The 25,677-nt window shown below is 39.5% G+C and overlaps 1 protein-coding gene and 1 long non-coding RNA gene across 11 annotated transcripts in view; one reads left to right on the plus strand and one right to left on the minus strand.

The window, feature by feature from the left end:
* LOC144064154 (uncharacterized) overlaps positions 1 to 15,990 on the plus strand; it is a 29,427-nt gene extending 13,437 nt beyond the window's left edge. Inside the window, exons 3-5 of one of the 2 annotated variants that reach the window (XR_013296716.1) lie at positions 7,045 to 14,722; positions 14,806 to 14,903; positions 15,112 to 15,990. This is a non-coding gene — a long non-coding RNA (uncharacterized LOC144064154). Of the gene's footprint in view, positions 1 to 7,044; positions 14,904 to 15,111 lie in introns of both variants that reach the window. The other variant, XR_013296715.1, reaches the window with a different exon arrangement.
* On the minus strand, positions 573 to 25,677 carry LOC144064153 (uncharacterized). 9 transcript variants are annotated; one of them, XM_077586409.1, is made up of 6 exons: positions 25,396 to 25,677; positions 25,223 to 25,334; positions 24,372 to 24,470; positions 3,066 to 3,179; positions 2,950 to 2,985; positions 573 to 1,413 (listed from the first exon to the last, which is right to left on the minus strand). In XM_077586409.1, the coding sequence occupies exons 2-6, from the start codon at positions 25,254 to 25,256 to the stop codon at positions 1,397 to 1,399; spliced, it is 300 nt and encodes a 99-aa protein (XP_077442535.1). In that variant the 5' UTR covers positions 25,257 to 25,334; positions 25,396 to 25,677; the 3' UTR covers positions 573 to 1,396. The 9 variants fall into 9 exon arrangements, 2 of the variants coding, with proteins under 2 accessions (XP_077442535.1, XP_077442534.1); XM_077586408.1 differs by having other exon boundaries at positions 2,923 to 2,985; XR_013296709.1 differs by lacking the exon at positions 24,372 to 24,470 and having other exon boundaries at positions 573 to 2,985; positions 25,224 to 25,334.

Raw genomic sequence — 25,677 nt, forward strand, 5'->3', positions numbered from 1 at the left:
TCAGGACTATTGACTGAACAGGACACCTTGTTCCAGGCCGAGACTGTTGATCTGAGTTGGCAATGAAGATCTACAAGGGACTCCTAAATTGCTTTGACTTGGATTCCGGCAGATGGCGATAATCACATTATTGTTTAAAAATATCGTCGCTCTGTTTACCTTATAAAGAAATTATACGTTTATTCGTGCAAATTCTTACGCAGTTTTGGTTTCCGATCCGCTCGGGTCACATTGTATGCTTACTTGTGCAAAATCTTACGCAGGTGTTTTTGGTTTCGATCTAATATGAGATTGTTGTGGCAGTTGTTTTGTGACTTTAATGGTGTTATTCGGTTAGCTTATGCAATTGTTTGAATCAGATTACATTACATGTTTTGAGTATGGCGCGACTAAATGGACAGAGGAGGATGCCGTTTCTTCCGAATCATCCTGGACGAGGGCGAGTTGGGAGTGATTTTCATTGCAAGTTGTAGCCAGTGTATGTTAAAGATGTCTCCCTGTTTTGGTTAAAGTGTATGTTGGGTTTATCCTTAGGTATTTCCAAACTCAGCTTTCAATAAAAAAGGCATCTGTAGTCACATCTCCATTTAATTCTTGCAAGAAGAGAATACATTCACCCGCTCGTCCGGTCAAGATTATTCTCACAACTCGAAGTCCGTTTCGCTAATTTATTCATAAGATTTTAACGCCATGCCCCACAGAAGTCTTAACATTCGTAGAGTCTCACAACAATTTTGTACAGTTCTCAAAACAATTGTAGGTCTTGTCGAATCTTCCCAAGAGAGTTTCGATGCGAACCCTCCAGTGAAGAGGTGCTTCCCAAAACAGTCCATGGTTCCCAAGAGCGCTTGTTGTGAGACCATCTTCCGAAGCCGAAAACAGTCCTCAGTTCCTAAGAGCACCTGTTGTGAGCCCTCCGAAGCCAAAAACAGTTCGCAGTTCCCAAGAGCACTTGTTGTGAGACCTCTCCATGCCCAAGGCCATTCCCTGTCCTCTTGATGTGAACCACAGTCCTTACTTTAGCAAGAGATGCATTAAAATGGCTTTTATTAATGCCAATAACTCTAACATAAAAGCACAGCGATCAACACATATATATATATATATATATATATAGTTTAATATTGTTACACATTTAGGATGAGCATTACTATACCTAATAAGCAAATATATTGATTAATATTGTAAGCATTTTTGTAATAAGGATTTATATTCCTAAATAAGCATTGCAAACACATTTATAATAATGATTACTCCAACATTCCCCCCTATATTATAAATGTGCACATGATCTCCATAATAAACTTCCTTTCAGCTTTATTCCATTAATTCATTTCATGGCAAAAATAAAAATGGGGAGGAAATGTCCGTTTCCGTTGGCTTTAGTTTTACCCGCTTACTGGCACGGCTGGTCTGAAAAGCAGAAAACAAAATCATTTTCGCCCAATTCATCCTCGGAATTACCATGCTCCTGGAATTTACTGCTCCCCTCAGTACGTTTCATCAGCAGGGGATATAATTCATGCAATTTAGAATTTGTAGGGGCAATCGCAGTGGTTATAAGTCGGCTTATCAAAGATCTTAAGCAGGGAATAATACAACACCCACATAATGTCAAAATCGTAGCAAAAAGGGCTACGGAAAATGCAACAGATTGGGCCAAATCCTTATACCGTAATTACTCGAATATAACGCGCACTCGAAAATAACACGCAGGTAATTTTGGGCCAAAAAAATCTGGAAAAACGCAGTACTCGAATATAGTGCGCACCTAAAATTTCCCGCTGACGAAAATCAGAAATCTTACCTTTTTTTCTTCGTTTCACGATTGTTTTGTTCAAACAAATTTATTCATTAGAATCCTTCAAATGAAGAGTTCCTCTCTCTCTTTGTCTGTCCTCTCATACATCTCTTCGTTGAGAATCCCATCAACGTCCACGCTTCCTTCATCCACTTCCTCTTCCTCCCACAACACATCATCCGATTGGCTTTACGAGATGACGTAAAATCCGTGCGTCAAAGTGAGTTTGACAATGCTTTTTTCGATCAAAAATTTGTAATTTATTTTAGTTATTGATTATAACACTGAACTGAGAGAGGGTGAACTGAGATGGGTGCGAGGCTAGAGGGGGGCAGTGGTGGTCTCGGCTTTACGAGATGACGTAAAATCCGTGCGTCGGCTTCACGAGATGACGTAAAATCCGTGCGTCGGCTCTACGAGATGACGTAAAATCCGTGCGTCAAAGTGAGTTTGACAATGCTTTTTTCGATCGAAAATTTGTAATTTATTTTATTCAATTCAATTTCAATTCAATTTATTTGGCAAGAAAAAGCACCAGGCTAAGGGCCATGTAACAAGACAAAAAAAAAAAAAAAAAAATTAGTTCTTGATTATAACACGCACCCCCAACTATTGTAATTAATTATATAGCAAAAATATGCGTGTTATATTCGAGTAATTACGGTACTTTCCAAAGGACTTATGCCACCAGCTCTCCCAGGCGGATGCTCCGACTCCAGAATGCTTCTTCAGATTGCGGTTGAGGGTCTGCAGGCCATCAATGGCGCTGGTGAGGGACCACCCGGGTGACGTGTTGTTCGGTATGTAAGTGCAACACTCATCTCCGAACATTGCACACGCCCCCTTGCTCCGCGAGCAGCATATCAACTGCTATGCGATCCTGGAACGCCATCAGACTAGTGGCTGCCAGCTGTTCCTTTATTGCCACAAATCCCTGTTCAGTATAATTTCCAAGTTTTTGGACAATGTAATGCAGGTAATTTCTCACATTTTAGTTTTGGGGTACTTAAAAGAAAAAAAGACTCCCAAACTGCTGCGACCTGATTAGCCAACTTATACTCATCTGGTACGCCCCGGGGATGCCAATCACATCTATGTATGTTGGATCTCCCTCTCCATACCGATCGATGCCGTCGGGAGGGACCCACCATCATACTGGATTTCAGCGAATTGTATCTCCTTCACTGTATATGGAAAAACAGACACTGGTAAAAGCAGTGACCCCAAGGCACAAAGTCCTGCCGCGTTTCAGCAGGAGTCGTACAATTTATTTCCACCCCACCACCATCATAGGTCAGAACGTGGTACCAGGGTGTAGTCGGTTTTAGGACATGGGCACACCACGTCTCATTTATCGCCTCCAGCTTCAGACCATGCCCTGTAAGGTTTTAAGCAGGTAAAATGATTAAAAGCGACATGTGTTGAAAAGTTAGGCTTGTCCTTTGCTGCTCTTGTAACTGGGTAGACATTATTCCATTTCATACATTTTGGGCTTACATCTTCTTTTATCATTATCTCCTTTACACAATCAGGGGTAGTTTGCGCGGGTACTACTCTTAAGAGAGGTCGGCCCCCTACATGTTATACAGGTTTGATTTATAATAGCTGCATTTTCCATCAACAATAACCAATTATTTCTTACCGCCTCCTGTTTGGGAACTCCCTGTTGCAGAAATGAATTCATCATCTCTGGTCATCTCAGATTTTAATTTTACTATGGCGGATCCGGGTGTTTCCATCTCTGACGATTTTCTTACCGTCTCCATAGACATGGTCATTGTAAAAAGGGTCCACCTGCCCATGGACTTAGGAAAAACGTCAGACAAGGATCCACAAGTTAATTTGTCAGTCTGAATAGTGATTTGTAATGCCCCCACCGTATGGGTTAATTTTATCAAAGGCCTGATGGTTCTTCGCACGCGTGTGTCATCCAAGCTTGCCAATCTAGACCAGTTTCTGCAACAAGGTTTCCCCAATCTGTTTTAGGACTGTTATGTACCACACATATTCTCTATAAAATCCATATGTATCCTTTGAAATGGATATGTAGCTTGACATAAGGGGGAATCGCCCGTGTTTTAGCCATATATTCCGCATATAGATTGAATCCATAACCTCCCCCTTTTTTTGAGGCATGAAATTTACCATGCCAACGTCCCAATAGTCATCAATATGACTTATACCAAAGCATATCTCCCCCTTAAGGCCAAACAGGGAACGTCTTTTGTGCACTTAAAGACGCTCCATGTTTCTTCTAGGGAAACTATGCCTATCCTAAATCAATTATCTTATCTACCCCAGCCAGGTAGAATTTACCTAACAATTTGGACGAATGCCATGAAATTTCTCATTTCTGCATTGTTAATTTGATGTCTGATCTCTTTAACAACCAAATAACTCTTAATACCTAAGACATAAATTGCAAATCACCCCATACTATGTTTACTTAAGATAAGAGCTATTTCTTATAGCTCTCTGTTACCACAAGAAAAATCTACAATAATTAAATTAGAGAAATCAACCTTTTACTAGGCATTTCCTAATTACAATTTTCAATGCTTAATAAAGGACCCACAAATTGTCACCAATATGCCATAATATTGTAAAAAAACATTCCATTCATTTTTCTTTAACCAGCCAATCTCCTATATTAAAGTATTTTGAACAATCCAACCATTCAAAAACAGCAATAATATCGTTTTATCCTCCAAAACTAGCTCTCTTCAATTAAGAGCCCTTTGAACTTCACAAAACAAAAAATAAAATAATAATAATAGCATTATTCCCAATTCCAAAGCTTTTACCAAATCATTTTTTTCCAAACAGATTTTCTATCACCTCCAAAGACATTTCTTATTAAATCCCAAAAATAAATGCGAAGGTCATTGCGGAAACCCTACTGCTTTTATTATGAAGTGTTTAACGGAAGCGCGCTCTTAGCCGCTAACTGTGACCTTCACGAATGCTGCGAAGCAGCTTATCTTTTGTTGACATTCCTAAGTGCTCTCTTTTTCTTTTTGAGCACAATGCTTCGCCTCCTGTGCACAATTATAACGCTTTTTAGAGAAGACTAAATTAATTACTCTCCCGATATCTAACTATATCACAATCTTTTGCCAAGACCCCATAATCACAATATGCTGCAAGCATAACTATATCATAGCAAAAACCCATTTCTGCCCTCAAGTTTGCTTCAGCACCCCCAAGGCCAATTATTGTAATATTCTCCACGGAAGGGGTTCCCCAAAAATTTTAGTCGCTTGTGCGGTCCGCGCGCATATTATACTGTATTATAATGTCTAACACCGTCAAATCAGCCGCACCAAAACAGAGCGCTTCCCCCGCAATCGATGCATTATTTGGCAAGTTTAGAGTATGACAAAAACGCAGTTTTGGCAACCCCGCTAAACATTTAATTGGTCGTTTTGTATTTCTTTCGACTGTTAACCAAAACAATAAACCATTTCATTCCATTAAATTGACAGTACATTTAGTTACTATTAACAAAGTATGCCTAACACTTGGAAATAACCATTTTAATTGCCGTGTTACAACTTTCAGCATCACAAAAAAAAATCCAATTGAATTCATCCACAAAGAATGTGATCTCTGGTTTAAAATTAGCTCAACATCCTCATGTTCAAAATCCTCATTCAAATCATTTTGACCAGGCCTGTCTTGTTTTTAGAGACCTTTTTGTCCAGGCAATCACGCAATATATGCCCCAATTTTCCACAAACCCAGCACATAGCATTTTTGAAAACACGATTTCTGTTTAACCTCATTTGTTTTTTCCAACCCCTTGGTAACATTTCTATTCTGTCCCCGTCAGCCGAGGAGGCCGCGCTATCTTTTATTTTTTCACACAACGGACCCGTTTTATCACCCTTCTTTCTGTGGAACAAGCCGCCTCGCTTGTATCTCCCTTCACATATTATATATAGATTACTTCTATGCTTAGTGCGTATTTTATCCTGCAGGTTTTAATATTTCATGCATATTTAAGCTGGCCAGCAAACCCATATTTGTTTATCCATAAATTTAGGTGTTTAACCCTTGTAGCGCTTTGATTTTCAACAATCCAATCTTTACACGGCAGACGCATCTTTGGATCGTCGTGAATAGCCGCTTTACTGTTTGCACCACCCATTTTTGGAGTGGATTTGTGTGTATCCCCGTAGTACCTTTTTTCCCTGTTTCTCCTTAGGCTTTAACAACTACGCACACAACCAAAATAACGTCGACCACCACATTTTATAGACCACACCGTGTCTACCTGCTAGTGACTAGTATCCGCAGGGTTTTAAAATCGCCATCCCCAGGACGCGAGCCTTACTTCTCAAAATAAGGCCATCGCGTGTGATGCCCTTCGCGCATTTGGAACCCGTCAACAATATGCAGCCATCACACACGGACTCAGCAGAAATGTCGATAGATGCTCACCAAGAGGGATAGTCGTCAACCGATCAGAATCCAGGCGCTGCTGAGAAATAATCCAGCCTGGAAAAGGGATTCTCGCCGTGCACGGTCACTCCAGATATTGAACTGCAGCGTCTGGATTCCTTATCGGTGTGTTGACACCGGCTACTCGAAGGACCAAATGTTGGAATAATGATTAAAACCTTTTAAATCATTATTAGTAATATTTAATTAAAAAAGGAAAACATCTTTCAACATAACTGCTTACACTTGCAAGGAGGTACCTTGTGACGTCGTCTTAGTCCACAAGGCATTCTAACTTCTAGTAACTGAATCATTGTATTTAATTGCGACACTCGAAAAACATGTTTATGTAAGCAGTACAATAACACCCTAGATGGTTAGAAAAACAACAGTGTGAGAATTGCCGAAGTGAGCATAAAAGTTGAACAAGGCACCCAAACAATGGTGTGAGGAATTGCATAATATTTTCATTATAAGGTAAACAAAGCATTCTAAAGTAAACCAAGCAGTATTATAATGTAAACAAAGCAGTATTATAATGTAAACAAAGCCGTATTTTCAAATCTGCTGCTGGAGTCCCGTCAAAACAGTCTCGTTGTGTTCTGCCGAAAAGTGTCCGAAACAATGTGTCCTCGAGCTTTGGGGCCTTGAGGAGACGATGTGGAGGAAAAATGTCCATGTTCCCATGAATTGGTTTATAGCCTTACTACTTATTAAAAAATGCTTACAACACATATAGAATATTCCATAATAAATCTAACAGTTTATAAAATATACCATTTATGTTTGTGTCTTTGCAGGTTTCCAAAATTATCGAGGTGCTGATGGGCAGGAGTCTTTTGACTTTGAAGGGTAAGTGGAGCTCCCCCAAATCAAATGGGAGGAGCCAGAGTTCCCTCAACAACAAATGAGAGAAGAGCAACTTCCAATCAAGGAGGAAGATGATGTCACCTGGTAACCAAGTGAGTCTGTGAAGAGGGAAGATGATCTGGGCATGGCCAGGAGAGGGGTGGAGCCTGAAAACACCTCACCATGGCCCAAAATTAAAGAGGAGGAGCCAAAGTTCCCTCAACAGCACAAGAGAGAAGAGCAGCTTCCAGTTAAAAATGAGGAGCAAGATGTCACCAGGTCAACTGGTGAACCTTTCAAGAATGAAGATGATCTGGGCGTGGCGCAGAGAATTTAATTGCTCCTTTATCAAATAGTGATGACTTTGCTTTTTGACAATGATGACGATGAGGGTGTTAAGAAAAATCCCAATGGCGACAAACTCTGCCAATGCTCTGTGTGGGAAAACCTTTGGGAAAAAGTTTTCTTTGAAAAGACATGAAGAGCCACACTGGGGAGAAACCTTTTTCCTGCTCAGTTTGTGGTAAAACATTTACAGTGAAGGCAAGTTTAAAAATACACATAAGAACCCACACTGGTGAATAACCATTTTCCTGCTCAGTTTGTGGTGAAGCATTGACAGAGAAGGGAAAGTTAAAAAGACACAATAACCCACACTGGTGAAAAACCCTTTCTGTGCTCAATTTGTAGCCAAAAATTCACTCAGAAGGCACACTTAAAAGGCCACTTAAGAGCCCACACTCGTGAAAAAGTATTTTCGTGCTCAGTTTGTGGTCATGCATTTTCTCAACAGGAAATGTTCAAAACCCACACTAGTGAAAACCCGTTTTCCTGTTTAGTTTGTGGTAAAGCATTTTCTCAAAAGCCATACTCAAAAAGACACAGAAGAACCCACAATGGTGAAAAACCCTTTTCTTGCTCAATTTGTGATCAAACATTCACAGTCAAGGCAAACTTAAGAAGGCACACAAGAAACCACACTGGTGAAAAACTACTTTCGTGCTCAGTTTGTGATAAATCATTTACACGCAAGCGAAGCTTAAAAATTCACGAAACAACCTACACAGGTGCAAAAACTTTTCCCCGCTCAGTTTGTGGTCAAATTTTCACAGATAAGGCAAACTTTAAAAGGCACGCAACAACCCACACAGGTAAAAAACCCTTTTCATGATCAGTTAGTGGTAAAATATTTACACACGAGGGAAATTTACAAATGCACACAAGAACCCACACTGGTGAAAAAACATTTTTGTGCTCAGTTTGTGGTCAAGCATTCGCACAAAAAGGAAATTTTAAAACCCACACAAGATCCCACACTGGTGAAAAACCCTTTTCCTGCTCAGTTTGTGGTCAAACATTCACACACATGGAAAGCTTAAACATTCACACAAGAACCCACACTGGTGAAAAACCCTTTTGCTGTTCAGTTTGTGGTAAAACTTTCTCACAAAAGTACCAGTTAAAAAGCAACACAATAACCCACACTGCTGAGAACTCCTTTTTCCTGTGCAGTTACCGTATTTTCACGACTATAAGGCGCACATAAAAGTCTTAAATTTTCTCCAAAATAGACAGGGCGCCTAATAATCCAATGCGCTTTATATATGGACCAATACTAAAATTGTTATCACGATATAATAAAATGAATCAGTTGATAGGGTACACCGACTACTATTTTCCCGTAGACAAAGTACTGCGCAGTGACTGCTGGGATATGTAGTAGTTCTTTTGTCAATACACCCAATGGACTGTGGTCTGTATACATCGACATCAATACAGCTTGACAAAGCATGGAAAGCACTGTTGGAAAAGTTACGCTAGCTACCAGCTAGCTACTATTTATGAATGGATTGTGGCCTGTATACATCGACATCAATACAGCTTGACAAAGCATGGGAAGCACCGTTGGAAACGTTACGCTAGCTACCAGCTAGGAACGTATAAAACTCAGCGTTTTCGATGACTAATTTGGACAATTGTTCAATTCAGACACAGAAAATGAGGACTTTGATGGATTTGTGGGTGATGATGACGTGAGTACGTTGTAAAATGCTTAAATAAAGTACAACCGAACTCAGTTTTGCTTCCGTTGCCTTTTTAAAAATGTGTTTTTAGCGTGTGGGTGTAGCGTGCAAGAACTATGTATCCCAGCAGTCACTGCGCACCGGAAACCGGAAAAAGAGCCTGGGGCTGCTTCCGGTAGCCAGCGCTAATGCGGTTAGATATTCATATATAATATATAACATATATGCGTCTAAAAAACGGTGCGTCCTTTGTGTGTTTAAAATACAGAAATAGCACTCGTTACTGACACTGCGGCTAAAAATACGATGCGCCATATAATCGTGAAAATACGGTAATTTCCAAACATTTCCTCCTCCCACTCTGTTTGGTGCTGAATAATGTCACATTTTAGTATTTAAGATCATGACCACTGGTATTTGTTACTCTGTTAGTAGAAGGTGAATTATGTGGAGTATGGAATGTATTCTTATGCTTTTTACTAGTCAATAGGTTCATTTAGTGTAGTCACTAGGATAGAATTTTGCATGGGCTAGCGGAAATTTCCGTCCGTGACACCTATGAGTTGGGGGCGCATCATCTGCATGTGATAGTATAGAACATGATTAGATCACTGTCCCGCCTTCTGTTTGTACCTATGTCACATGACCTTTGTCAATAAAACTAGTCGACCTGCTGGGGGGATTCAGGGAGTTCAAACTAGTCAGGCTGGAGGATAGACGCGCTCCTGCCGCTGGCTGCTCTGACCCCCTCCTTCAGCTGAAGCTAGATAAAACTCATCATGGCCGACTCTGTGTGCTTCCTCTAATTCGAAGTTATTGAATGTTTATCGATTAGATCCAACATTTTCTGGTGCCGAAACCCGGGAGATTCATTTCTGAATTTTCGGACCGCGGTGGACTGAAAGCCGAGAATACTGACGTCAGCTACTCTTACTTTGAAAGAGAGGGCAGTTCGGTTGATCGCGGCCCGGTTGCAGAACGAACCCCCATCGGAAAAGAGGAGGCACAAGAGACGGACGGTAAGGGGCTGTTTAAAATTAATTTATAGAACAAGTCTGGCGAAAATCCCGTTTTTCATTCGTGGAATAGTCGAGAAAAACGCTCCAAAAGTGGGAGATAATTTGTGCATACTGTTGAGAAGTACGTATGTCGGAAAAAAAGGAAAATAAATACGTAAGGTATGCAACGGACGTACATTTAGTCGGTCTGGCCAACTAAATGTCTATCCAAGAGGTGGGCTGGTGACGCGGCTTAACCTAGGGTGGGGGTTAAAAGTCCCCCTAAAATAGGGGTTAGAGTCCCCATTGTTAAAAGGATTTTCGGAGATTGTTAAAAATAAACCTTCAAAAAATACTGCACCCGATGAGTAAGAAAGCGCTCGATTAAAAAGTATACTACTATTATATAAACCAGAAGCGTTTGTTAAGAACCGGAAGTAGGCCGTGACGCGCTTTATGTCGCGCTTGGTACGCGCTTGGTATGCGCTCATGAATCGAGAGGATTGAAGAGAATAACGGTTAAAAAGACGGCGTAGACGGATAAATAGGATAATAAAAGATAAGTATTAAAGAGATAATAAATTAGATGCGACGTCCCTAAAGAATCGCCGTAAAATATCGCCTTAAATGTATTAATAGCGTAACATGTGACCATTGTTTAAAAAAAAAACGTTCAAACAAAGGGACGTGAAGTAAGAAGATGTGAAATTCATGCTGAGAGATTTTCCTGATCATTGAAGAATGAAACAAAAACATGGTTAACATGCTTGTGAAGATTCTGGACAGAAAGGATGAGGAGCTGCTTTAGGTGGTTGTCTTTCCTCAAGAAACTTTCTATCTTCATGGAGAACAAGAATGATATGTTTTTCACATGTACTAGTCACACATTTCAAAATTGGGGCCCTCCCTATGAACATCATTGAACATGAGCTCAAGAGGTACGACCTTTGGCAAGATGAGCTAAGAGGAAGGCCTATGAGGAATTCTCAGAGAACCAAAATCTGAAGAAGGAACATGAGAATTCCCTTAAAAAGTCTGCCTGCTTTTGAATCTTGCTGAAGACACACACAGAACAAAGGAAGAAAATGGCCGAAAAATGTGGAGCAGGCAAGAAGCCCACTTTACAGCAGGCCCCCTTCACAGAAGCGGACACCCCTCACCCGACAAGCCAAGCACACCCGGTGCAAACAAAAAGAGGGGGGGGGGGCTCGCCCATAGCTCTTACTGCCCATTTCACACCTGGACCCAGGAGAGAGCCCACACCAGCCCAGCCCAAGGCCCCCTCCCCCTGCACAAAGAGAGAGAGGAACCACAGCACTGCAGGTTTGAACCTAAATCACTTGAGTCCGATTGTCTCCACAGGGAGGGGGAGGGAAAGAGAGAGAGACAGAGAGATGACAGTGTTGTAATATATTAGTGACAAATTATGGGTCCTTTATTAAACACTGATATTTATTTATATTAGGAAATGCCTAGTGAAAGGTTATTTTCCCTAAATTGTAATTGAGGTAATAGTGAGCACAGAAAATGGCTCTTATTTTAAATAAAACTGCCTTCTTAGAGCGGATAGGAATTCAGCCAGAGCTTTAACTATTTGTTTTAGAAATATGAGAGTGATTTGCGATTTAGACTTAAGTATTAAGAATCATCCAAATTATTAATGATATCAAACATGAAGACAATGCAGAAATGGCATTGATCCAAATTATTAGGTAAATTGTAGCTGGCAAGTTTAGATAAAATAATTAATTTAGGATAGGCATAATTTCGCTGAGATGCAATAAACATCATGACTTGTGATCAGTGCACGGATGACAATTCATTGTTTTGCCCATCAACAGATGGAATATGCTTTAGCGTGGTTCATATTAATGACTATTAGAATATTAATGATATACGAATTGCATTAGCATCAAACAGTTGATGTCAACCAAATGACATTAACCTATTTCTTTTGAGAATGATTAGGCTGATAGCACAGCAAAAAGGTGGTTAGCTGCCAAGAAGCCCAGACGTGGGATGGCGCTCTTCACCAGTAATGAAAAATTGCAGACCACTGATTTCTGAAAATGAGTGTGAACATGAATGTTTGTTTGTCTTTTTGTGTTTCTAATTGGCCGACCATCAAGATATAATCAATTAGGTATCAAGGTGGAAAATGATTTAGCAAATTGGAATCGATTTCGGAATTTGCCAATAAGCCGTTTCACGGATGGCAACGCCAAATTATGGAAAAATATTTCGTCCAAGGAAATTTTTAATGAAAAAGCAGCAGTACTCCAAATGTGAAATTTGAAGTGGAGAAACAAATCTGCTATGCAAAATTTGGGAGCACTGGGAAAAAACAGACAGTGCTTGATACCAAATTCCAAAGTACTATTGATTTATTGTGATAATGGCATCCAAATTGTGTTAACAGAATAATTGACTGAATTGACAAAAGTTTCCATATTTCGTTCCGGAAAAATATGGAAATCCAATTTAGTGGAATGTACCAAACGCCATTATTAACTACACGATTGGAATTGGAGGATGAGGTTAATCATATGTCTGCATAAAAGAAAAAACTTTAAAGAAACGCATTAATTTTGGGGTTGGCAGAGGGAGATTGCATTTCTCAACAGGAAACATGATGAGCAACCCAGGATGAGAGTGCAAATGTTCCTGACCAAACCAGCAGACATGAAAATAGCGGATCCATTTTGTGCTCTGTAAGAAGGTTCTCTCAGTTGAAACGAATTAGAGGAGACAGGTAAGATAAACTTTTTGACGTAATCAGACGAAATGGCAAGCACTCAAATATTGATTGGAAAGATTATTGCTCGGGGAGCAATGCTGTAAGCCATGAGGAACTTTTTATATTGGTTTTATTGTCTCCATAAAAAAAAAGTGAAAGCGTTTCAATTGAGACCAAACCTTCTTACAGATAGTTAAAGTAAACAATTGAGACTAGATCTTCTTACAGATTTTTAAAGTAAACAATTAGAGAGAAAATAAACTACAATGGATAGAAATGTTACTAGATTTTAATTTTATGCCTGACTATTGAAAAATATTGATTAAGAAAGTTTTATAGGAGATGATTGACAAACTCCAAAGACAATGGAATGTTACATTTGATTAAAAGACTACTAGTTTGGGATATTTTGAATTTCAAACAACTGAGGTTAATATGCAACGCGATACACATTGTTAATTGAATTGGGACTTGATTGGTATGCATTTTAAAAGTAATGGGCTTTAATTGCTCTAAAAGACACAGTTATGCTAAAAATGTTGACCCTGACAAACAAGGGGTGGTTACATTTTAGTGGGTTCAATTCTATTTAGAATTATAAATGTGTGCATTTTGTTTCTGAATATTAATTGATGTGAATCTAAGCTGTTACAGAGAACGGGAAAGCTGTTTTCCTGAGGAGAAAGCAGCCTGGTTTGCTTTTTGTATTTTTCCTATTCTTAGTATGATTAGTTAATTTGTGTAATTGTAGGAAAGGAAAAAACAAATATAGTTCTTGATCTTAACAAGGAAGCAGTGATCAAAATAGAATACCAGCTAGCATATTTAATTTTGACTGATAGGCATTTAAGCTTTTCACAAACTATAGTGATGGAATAAGTATAAGATTGTTGTGATTTTTGTTCGTTGGGGTATTAAGCCCAACCTAATAGCTGTCTGCAGATGTTGAGTACGTGTTTGAAGACAGCGACAGAGTGCGGCAGCTGGGGAGGCAGCGCGGACACTTGCTGCACAGTATGCACAGCAACAAGGGCTGAGCCGATCTCAAGAACAGTCTGCAGACGACCTGTACACAGCTAAAGGCCTACAGTGCCTACCAAAAATGTACTCCAAAATTGAGCCATGGACAATGTCTCAACAGGGGGGAGATATGGACATCGAAATACCTAATTTTAAAATTTTTGTAGGAACTGTTTAATTTGTTACAGATATAATGTGCAAGATGACCTCAGGCCCAAACGAGGCCAATGTCCAAGAGTGTGGGACTGGTAGAGCAAACAAATAGTACGATAAAACCAAGGCTTAAGAAAACCATGGAAGAGACTAAGGAAGGAGAGAAACTTATCCAAAGAACATGTAAGCTGCCGTGATCTTTTTGTCTATCTTGCAGGAGGTGGTGAAGCCAGGTGACTGGATCCTGATCCGAGTCATAAAAGGAAGTCCTGGTTCTCTCCACGATGGGAAGACCCATTCGTGGCCCAACTCACCAACCTCCACAGCAGCAAAGATCGCTGAAAAGTCAAAGTCAATTCACAGGTGACTCGGAGTAGGCTGTAAGTCGGACGGTATCAAAACCCTTGTCCGTGAAAAACTCATCTGACGTCTACTCACCTGCCACGAGCACCCCTCACTTAACCTTGAGCTCCCATAGACTTTTCACCTCTACACAGAAGCCGCAGTGAAAGCTGTTGCCACCCACATCACAGTGACTGGACTGTCAGTGACTGGACTGTCAGTGACAGCCTGGGCGTGTCTGAACGCCCCGCCCACAGAGACTTGAGTTCGAAAACAAGATGGTGACATACTCCTATCACAGAGGAGAGTGAAGTGGTATGGAAAGAACAATCTGGAGAAATACTATGGAGAAGATGTGTGGTATAATTTCATGGTGTTCCAGAAGAAACTGATTGTTGCGAATGAAAGTTGTGTGTAGCCGTATACCCATTTCCACAGGTATCCTGACAACCTGAATTCACTGGGTCTAGACGCCACACTTAAATCTGCAGTGGTGCAGATGAGATGCATTCCTTTTAAGGGGAGTGAACATAATAGTAAGAGATCAAAATCAGTGCAAAATCAGTGCAATTCAAACCACATGATGCAATCTGGGGTAGTGATGTTCCTGGTGACCATAAGTTGTGGTCCCCCCCCCCAGAAAAGCATACGGTTGCTACTTTCCCAACTTGGGGTGGATAAAGTTATGCTTCGTGTAAATACATTGAACTGTTACATGAGTGTTTATTAACCAAACTGTCATAGCCCTTAGGGATGTTGCGGGACAGAGGATGGAGGTGTGTGTGCCATGATGGGAGAACACTGCTGCACCTTCATCCCAGACGAAACCAGTCAATGCTGTTTAAATTTGCAACTCCCTCATTTGCGATTTTGTTTCTGTTCTGTATTTTTTCTGTGTGTGTAATCCCCTGTATCAAAGTTATGATTTGAAACACTATCCAGCACACGCTGGTAGCTTACAGTGACATACAGTATCACCGCATGGCAGACCATATTGGAGATTCTCGCACTCTTTCAAAGTGTGACAGGTCCCACGATGTCGAGCCGTCCGGGTAATTGTACTTGTCTTGACTTAAAAATTGTGTTCGCTCATTAAGAGGGACGCAGAGGAATTTTTCTCGAATGACGCCAAATACCTCGAGTTTTTCGCCTTTGCCTTGACAAGTGATTTTATTATTTTCCATACCCCTTGATAAGTAACTGTTGATGATATTTGTATTCTAGAACCTGGAGGGGAGGGATATAAATTGATGTCTAATGAAAATTCTTTCAAAGTAACTACAGGGGGGAAATGTGGAGTATGGAATGTATTCTTATGCTTTTTACTAGTCAATAGGTTCATTTAGTGTAGTCACTAGGATAGAATTTTGCATGGGCTAGCGGAAATTTCCGTCCGTGACACCTATGAGTTGGGGGCGCATCATCTGCATGTGATAGTATAGAACATGATTAGATCACTGTCCCGCCTTCTGTTTGTACCTATGTCACATGACCTTTGTCAATAAAACTAGTCGACCTGCTGGGGGGATTCAGGGAGTTCAAACTAGTCAGGCTGGAGGATAGACGCGCTCCTGCCGCTGGCTGCTCTGACCCCCTCCTTCAGCTGAAGCTAGATAAAACTCATCATGGCCGACTCTGTGTGCTTCCTCTAATTCGAAGTTATTGAATGTTTATCGATTAGATCCAACAAATTACAACAAATAAAAATATGTTTTTCAATGAAGATGTCTTGTTTTTGGTGTTTTTTCAGAGGTTGAAACGAACAAATTTGTATTGTTTATTTCTATAAGGAAAAAATGATTATAGATATGAGTAAATTGACATATGAGCTTGGTCCCCGAACGCATTAAGCTCGTATCTCAGCTCTGTTCTGGGCTGTCCTCTGGACTCTGTGGAGGAAGTGGGAGAGCGGAGAATGCTGACCAGGATGATGTCCATCATGGACAGCACCTCCCACCCCCTGCATGAGTCTGTGGAGTCCCTCCGAAGCTCCTTTAGCAATAGACTGCGGCACCCTCATTGCAGGAAGGAGCGCTTCCGCAGATCCTTCCTCCCATCAGCTGTCAGGCTCTAACAAAAAAATGGCTGAGTGTTAAGACCTACCGTATGCATGCATGTACATTTATGTGTATGTATGTATATATGTGCTAAGCAACACGCTTATTTATTTATATATTTATTCATGTATTTATTTATTAACTTACTTATTACCTATCTATTTATGTCTAAAATGCCTTTCCTATTCCTGCATCCTCACCCTCTTGCTACTGTGACAACGAAATTTCCCGAATACGGGATGAATAAAGTTATCCAATCCAATCTCAAGGTATTACTCTACTTTCAATTGGTTTTAGTGTTGTTTTGCAGGCCGATGATTGTCTTGTTAGGCAGTAAGTCATTGTGAAATGATCATTGTGTCAAAATCAAATTTTGCTGACTCGGGTGTTAAGATTGGAAAAAATTGAATTTAACTTTATTTTTATTTACTTTTTTTGAGAGTCATGAGTTAAATTCTTGGACTACATTGATTGTTTTTTCTTGGACAAAAATGTTGGGGTCACTATTATTTGTTTCTCTTTTTTGGGAAGTACATAAGACAGTCTTAGATATGTTTAAGTGTTGTTGGGATTTTTCAAGCCAGTTACTGGCGCTCGTCATTGCACCTGTGAGTTTCTGTGGAGTGTGTTTTTGTCTTTCATGTGGACAAATAGAACGGCAACATGAACATATATTTGGCAACAGATAATTCTGATTCAACCCAATTTAGCATGCTTGGTGAGAAATTAAAATTAGACAGTTTGGTCATTAGTGGGTTAGGGTTAATTCAGTTTTTAATTGAATTGAAAGCAATCAATTCAATTAAGGGAGCTATAAAGGATTTTTGTGGTATTTCAGAAATGTTACATTCATATTAAACTTTTGCTTTGGAACTTTTCACACCAGATACAGTTTGCTTCTTTATACGAAACACTTTGACCAAAGATACATTTCCTGTATCGGTCACGTGGTTTTTCCTTAAAGCAATACACACCCAAATACGGGCTTTCTCTTTTGAGCTATTGGCATGCTATAGACGCACCAGTGTCGCTCGTTCCATAACTATTTATAATTAAAACCTGCTTTAGCTTAGCCTAGCTAGCAGCTAGCAAAGAAACAATTTTTGGACCCCTTCCGTGAAGACCGTTAAACATTTCAGAATAAGAGCAGAACATGGTCTGCAGGAAATGCAGGGTTCTGCGGTTAGATTCACATTTTTTGGATTGGATTTTAAACAAAAATGTCTTTCAAGGTGATAGACAATCTGTTTGGTAAAAGATTGGTTTGTTTGGCTTTGAAATTGGGAATAGAGCAAGATAGTCATTTTTGACCAATTTGTTGATTTCGAAGGGCTCTTAGATAAAGAAAACTAGCTTTTGGAGGATAAAAGATTAGTAATACTATTTTTGAATGGTTGGTTTGTTCAAAATACTTTAAAATTAGCGATTAGCTGGTTAGAGAAAAAGGGATGAGAAAATTTACAATATTATGTCATATTGGTGAAAATTTGTGGGTCCCTTATTAAACACTGAAATCTGTAATTAAGGAAATGCCTAGTAGAAGTTAATTTTCTCTAATTTAATTATTGTAGATTTTAATTGTGGTAACAGTGAGCTACAGAAAATGGCTCTTATCTTAAATTAACATCGTATGGGGTGATTTGCGAATTAGATCTTAAGTAATAAGAATTGTTTGGTTGTTAATGATATCAAACATGAAAATAACAATGCAGAAATGGCCTTCATCCAAATAATTAGGTAAATTGTACCTGGCTGGTTTAGATAAAATAATTGATTTAGAATAGGCATAATTTCCCTAGTACTGAAGAGGCATGGAGTGTTTTCAGTGCACGGAAGACATTCCCTGTTTTGTCCTGAGTGGGGGAAATCTGCTTTAGCATGGGTAATATTGATGACTATTAGAATATTAAGGACTGAACAATTGATGACAACCAAATGGTGTCGCTTTCTATTGCTTTAAAGGCATACAAATTAAGAGAACTTTAGCTTAAAACTTACAGACTTGGCATTGCAATCATGGGGTTAATGCAGCTAAATGTTACAGAGATAACGATTGGAAAGGACAAGTGGGAAATGGACAATTCTCCAAACTCCAATGTTGGGGCTACTGACCAACACTTAAATAAAATCAGACACAGAGAGCACTCCAAGACAGTAAGAATGAGATTTTAACCGCGTCTGCGGGGGGGGGGGGAACAATGCAGAAGTTGGAGAATGAGTCTACTCTTGCGCTCTTCAAAGTTGTCCTACCACGCAACTCTGGCTTCAACGGCGTTTTATTAGAGGTAGATCACGTCACATAGAAGGGGGTGGTCTACAAAAATAGGTGTAGTGCACGTTTTAACCAATAGGTGTCAATAAAATTCTATTCTAGTGACTAAAATACATAAAAGTGCAAAAAGGTGCAAGAGTAAATATAAACATACAATTCATATTTCATATTTCCCCCTGAAGTAACTAAAATAATTTTCTTTAAACAGATCAATTTGTATCCCTCCTTTTCAGGTTTTAGAATACAAATATCATCATCAGTTACTCTTCACAGGGTATGGAAAATAACAAAGTCACTTGTCAAGGCAGAGGTGAAAACTCGAGTTTACTCAGGGGTACTCGAGAAAAATTCCTCTACGTCCCTCTTAATGAGTGAACACAATTTTTAAGTCAAGACAAGTACATTTACCCAGAGGACTCAACATCCTAGGATTCGTCACACTTCGAAGGAGTGCAAGAAACTCCAGCATGGTTTGCCATGCGGTGGTACTGTATGTCACTGTAAACTACTAGCATGTGCTGGATTGTGTTTTGAATCAGAGCCTCCACACGGGATTATACACATAATAAAAATAAAGAATAGTAGCAAAATCACAAGAACGGGGGTTGCAAATTTATTCAGAATAGAGAACCATGATCCACAGTGATGCACCTACGGCTGAGTGATCCTGGGACATGGTGTTGGCTAGGGCTTTCATTTCAGCTATGGCACGAGTAACGTTACCTTCGTCGGACAGTTTCATCTGGGATAAAGGTGCAAGTGTTCTCCGACTATGGCACACACACCTCCATCCTTGGCTGTTATCAAATCCAGGACCATGCAGTCCTGCAACTCAATTTCCCTAAGGGCTTTTAATTCATATGCTATAACTTGTAGGACCTTGAACGTTTGGTTAATGAACAGTCACATGTGATAGTTCAGTGTCTCTACACGGAGCATAAGTTTACCCACTCCAAGCTGGGGAAGTGCTGACAGTATGATTTTCTGGGGGGTGGACCACAATTTATGGTCATCAGGAACATCACTGCCCCAGATTGAATCATGTGGTTTGAATTCCACTGATCTCTTATCTCTTAATGTTATTTTCACTACCCTGAAAAGGAATGCATCTTGGACCATCTGCAACATTGCACAACGACCTATCCAAGCTATGGGCAATCTCAAAAACACTGTCCACACATCCAATACCCATCATCTTGAGCAAGAGTGCCCATCACATCAGGGAGAGTGTAACAGTCCCTGTATGTGGCAACCAGGTGCGCTCCTGTGGCATTGAACTGTGCTTTGTCAGTGGTGTTTCGCGTGCACGGGGTAAGTACCTGACGACAGTACTTCATGGGGACTTTTCCTACCAGCCTAGAGTGGCCCCAGATTGACATGTTGCTAGCGAAACACAGCCTTAAAATCACGTGGGTATGGGATGTTGTTTAACATACCTAGATCTGTCCAATAATGGCGTAGGAACCTTGTGAAATTTCTACCAGTCATGTGTGATGCTGTGGAATTAACCTGGGGAACTGCAGTTTTAAGTATGGTGCCTAGGACCTGTGAATTCAGGATGTCGGGATACCATGGAGTTGTGTCGATGTCTTTGGCATAGGGGTCAATCGGCTTGGGATACACTGGTGGGGTACCTGTGGAAATGGGTTTGCGACTACACACAACAACTTTCATTCGCACCAGTCAGTTTCTTCTGGAACACCATGAAATTATACCACACATTTCATTCATAGTAGTTCTTTGGATTGTCCTTCTCATTCCACTTCACTTTTCTCTGTGACAGGAATATGGCACCATCTCGTTTTCTAGCTCGAATCTCTGTGGGCGGGGCATTCAGCCACACCCAGGCTGCCACTGACAGTACAGTCACTGTGATGAGGGTGGCAACAGCTTTGATTTCGGCTTCTGTGTGGGGGTGCAAAGTCTATGGGCGGTCAAGGTTAGGTCAGGGCCCTCGTGGCAGGTAAGCAGACGTCAGATGAGTTTTTCACGGACAAAGGCTTTGGCACCGTCCGACTTCCAGTCTACTCAGAGAAACCTATGTCTGGAACTACCTTGACCTGGGATTGGTGAATCCACGTCGACCTTTCAGCAATCTTTACTGCTGTGGGGGTGCTGAGTTGAACCAAGAATGGGCCTTCCCAGCGTGGAGAGGACCAGGACTTCCTTTTTATGACTCAGATCAGGATCTGGTCACCTGGCTTCACCACCTCCTGTAAGGGAGACAAAGAAGATAACGGCAGTTTACATGTATTTTGGACACGTTTCTCTCTAAACATTTTTACCTTCCACTCTGTGAGTGGATCTGGCTCACCCTTAGTCTTATGCCATGGTTCACCTTCCCATAGGGGAAGTGGGAATGGTCCTCCATGAACTATCTCAAAAGGTGTTAACCCCGAGCTAGTTGGTACTATCCTCATATGTTTTGACCAGTGATAGGCATTCTGGCCATGACTTCTTTGTCTCTTCCATGGTTTTCTTAAGCCTTAGTTTTATTGTACCATTCGTTCTTTCTACCAGTCCCGCGCTTTGCGGATGGTACGAGAAGTGGTTTTCAGACGTATTCCTAGGTGTTTTGCCATGTGTTGTACTATCTTGTTTACAAAATGAGCTCCATTGTCACTCCAGATTATTCTGGGGATCCCATGTTCTGGGATTATGTGTTTACAGATGGCTTTAGCCACCGTTAATGCGTCTGGTGATTTTGCGGGGACTATTTCAGTCTATTTTGAGAATGAGTCAATCAAGACTAAACAGTATTTATACTGTTTTTTTCTGGATAATTCAATGAAATCCATGTGTATAATTTCAAATGGGTAGGTACCTTTTGGGCATTGGCCTCGTTTGGGCCTGAGGTTACCTTGCACATTATGTCTGCAACGAATTAAACAGCTCCTACAAAAAAATTTAAAGTAGGTATTTAGACCTGTTGGCACATGGAACACACGCTGTACCATGTCCATCATCCCCCTGTTGAGACATGAGACTTTCCAGGGCTCAATTTTGCTACCATTTGGAATAAATTCTTTGATAAGCACGGTAGACCTTTAGCTGTGTACCGGCCCTCTGTAGACTGTTCTGCACCTTCATGTATCGTGCATGTATCTTTTTCTCTCTGTGGTGCAATGTTTTGCATATCAATTAATACTGTTTTTGGGATTGACTCGTTTTTTTGTTGTTGTTGTGTATACTGTGCAGTAAGTGTTTGTGCTGCTTCTTTAGCTGCTGTATCTGTTCTGGCATTTCATAGGACTTTGTTGTCTGTGACGACTGCGAATCCTACTTGATTTTTTTCCGTGTTCTGATTTGGATGCTGATCCATCTACATATACATAAGTGCTGTCTGGAATAGGAGTATCTTTGAGATCTGGTCTTGGTTTGCAGCTTTCGCTGGTTCTTTCATCACATTGGTGTGAATCTCCGTCTTCTTCAGTTGGTATTAACGTTGCTGGGTTCAAGGTATTGCATCGCTTAATGTTGAGATGGGGTTGCGATAACAATGTAGCTGTTATGGCCAGGTGTCTTGCTGGTGACAGGAATGACATTTTTGTTTTGGTTATCAGTAGATCCACTTCATGGGTGACTTGGAGTGTAAGTGGATGGAACAGTACTAGTTCAGCTGTCATCTAGACGGCTAATGCTGCTGCGCACACTGCTCATACACGGGGGTAGAGCAGCTGCAACTGGGTCCAGTCGTTTTGAGTAGAACACACTGGTTTCATCTTTGTTCCATGTGGTTGTAGTAACACTGATGTCATGAACGTCCCTTTGCAAGTCACTGTTTGGGTGAATGGTTTTTCATAGTCAGGAAGCGCCAGGACTCATTGTCATCTCAGTAGCGTAGAACATGTCTAGCAGTGGTTGGGTTAGTTCTGCATAGTTTGGAATCCAACTCCTGCAGTAGTTGGTTAAGCCTAAGAAAGCCATCATGTTTTATTGTTTTTGTGTGTGGTTTCGGACATTGCTGGATGGCTATCCCAATATGGCATGTCGTTTCCATGACAACGGTAGTCATCTAGACATCTAATCATTAATAAGGGGAGTATTTAGCCGAGGTAGACAGCTATGGAAGAGAGAATCTTGAAACATGGATAGTGGTTGTTGTGAGACAGCCAATAAGAGCCCAGTAGAGGGTAGCAAGGTTTTAAAGTGAGAATCAATGCATCTGTGACAATATTTTCACAATAAGCTAACGTATAAGGACGTGCATTTACTTTTTAAGGGAGATATATATATATATATATATATATATATATATATATATATATATATATATATATATATATATATATATATATATACACATATATATATATATATACATATATATATATATAGATATATATATATATAGATAGATATATATATATATATATATATATATATATATATATATATATATATATATAGCTATATATATATAGCTATATATATATATATATATATATATATATATATATATATATATATATATATATATATATATCTATATATATATATATCTATATATATATATATGTATATATATATATATGTGTATATATATATATATATATATATACGCACAACACGCATGCGCGGGGAAAAAAAGGGCTAAAAGAGTAATTGTACATTATGTTTTGGGTTCTAAAGTGTTGATAATTTATATATATATATATATATATATATATATATATATATATATATATATATATATATATATATATATATATATATATAAATTATCAACACTTTAGAACCCAAAACATAATGTACAATTACTCTTTTAGCCCTTTTTTTCCCCGCGCATGCGTGTTGTGCGTTCCCTGGTTGAATAACTCATCCGGTACTCGTAAATATTGTTATACACGAAAGATATGCAAAAAAGACAGTGCCATGGCCACCTGGCTTGGTCGCATCATGAAATTTTGATCGCATGACGGGCGAATTATTCGATCGAAATTTCCGTCGTAAGACGAGAATATTGTATGATGAGCGGTCGTGTGACGAGGTATCACTATATATATATATATATTTATATATATATAAAATCAACACTTTAGCACCCAAAACATAATGTACAATTACACTCGTTCAATATACAGTCATACTTGTTATCTTTTCTTTTTACAACTTCTCAATTATTCAACAGGGCAAACAATGCAATATCAATAGCATAACATCCTTTCTATGACCGTCATAGACACTGTACAGGATAATGGGGGCAGAAGGTAGCATGCTAAATGCTATTCCATGTGCGTGACCCGAGAATCGCACATTCACGCCCGTAATTCAAAAGTAAATAAACATTACCAAACATTATCTCTTTTCTCACATGCTAAACAGTGGATATTGCAAACCACAAACTCAACCGGCCTCTACAACAAACAGCATACCTTAAAACACGGAGAAATAATCAGAACAGTGATACGTTGTTTCTTCAATCCAACTTTTTACTGTAATGACTACAAATCCCCCGTGCCTCAAGCTATGTGCTAAGACATCAATAATCGAATACCGATATTTTTTAACATGCCACACACTTGCCATGTGAATCAAAGGATCAACAATCGAACACCGATACACATATCCAATCCAAACTAGTTGTACATTCTCAACATGCAATCGTTAATAAATCAAACACTCTAGCATGTCACACTGACTATATTTGATTTGAAAAAAATGCTTGACGCAACCTTTCATGCGTGCGGACTCTTCGATCTCCTCCTCCTTGATGAACGGCGACCATTTTTTCTCGTCTTTGATGGGTGGAGGCTCCGGATGCCGAATTTTGGCCAATATCCGCAAAACCAGCAAAACACAAATCATATTTCTTCCTTTGCAAACCCGTGTTGACAAAACTCATCCAATTTCGCATTTATTTATATTAAAATAGTCATTACCCACTTAGCGAAAGAGCCAACTCATAAACAATCCAAGTTAGCAAACATCTTTAAGTAAGATTTTCATCCCAGAATGCTAAAGAAAATTCACATTACAAAACGTGAAATTTCAAAAATCCATCTTACAAATTGTGGAATTTCAAAAGTTCAAGTTACAAAATGTGTCATTTAAAAAATACAAACAATCGGGGCTTGACTTCCCCAGAAATGTGAATACTCTTGTCATATTTTATTTTGAAATTCGAGAGTGAGGAGGTGTTGCAGATCAATGTCTAAATTCTTTCCCATGTATTTTTTCACAAAAAGCTTGTTTCTGAGTTATTTTTACCCTGACATTGATTTTTTTGTGAAATATACCAATGCCTATGACTAAAGAACTGAAAAAAGTAGAAAAGATTAGTTTAATATTGCTTTTGGTAGGTTCTATATTATTACAGTCATAGCATAAAGTACTATGTGGAATTTAAAAGATGATTAGCAATCTTTAAAAATTGCTGTCAAAGAATAAATTGGTAAAGAAAACTATAGCTCTATAATTAATACTTTATATATTTGAAGGAATAATCTTTTAAGAAACGTTTACTTGGGAGAGAGAATAAACACCAAATGTGGCTAAAATAGAAAACGAATAAACAAGAAAAGCACCTTTTGCAAACAGTCGAGACTTGATGACGTCATGTTCTTCGTGCGAGTGTATTTTTTGAGGTCGCCTGCTCGAGTTGTTTATTTGGCGTACATTTTGCAACATGGTAGAAACTGATGAAAAAAAATCACAAATTCAGAAATTGTAACAAAAAAACAGGTAAAGTCAACTCACCTGACATTTTCGGCCTTGATCTTTGCTTGCTAGACGAAGCGTTAATTTCAAGATTCTTATTTCCTCTCTTTGCTAGAGCTAAACTGCGCTCGGCTAAACTAAGCACGCCAAAAATGTCAACGTTAATCCAAACGACTCGAGATTAAAACGATTTTTTGCGTGTGTTCTCGGATGGATTTCGCCCACTTTTTATTGGATTAGTCATACGGCTAAGAAGTGATTAAAAAAAGGAAATCGCTTTCCAAAAGGACAGGAAGCGCCGTTCGACAGCAAATGGACGAA

The sequence above is a fragment of the Stigmatopora argus genome, chromosome 19 (assembly GCF_051989625.1).
Source record: "Stigmatopora argus isolate UIUO_Sarg chromosome 19, RoL_Sarg_1.0, whole genome shotgun sequence".
Lineage (NCBI taxonomy): Eukaryota > Metazoa > Chordata > Actinopteri > Syngnathiformes > Syngnathidae > Stigmatopora > Stigmatopora argus.

Coding starts and splice junctions, on each gene's coding strand:
- LOC144064153 (XM_077586408.1), bottom strand. CDS start 25,256: ATGACGTCATCAAGTCTCGACTGTTTGCAAAAGG. Junction 24,471..25,222: donor TCTCGACTGTTTGCAAAAGG/TGCTTTTCTTGT, acceptor TGCGGATATTGG/CCAAAATTCGGCATCCGGAG. Junction 2,986..3,065: donor TGGTGGGGTGGAAATAAATT/GTACGACTCCTG, acceptor TTCCATATACAG/TGAAGGAGATACAATTCGCT.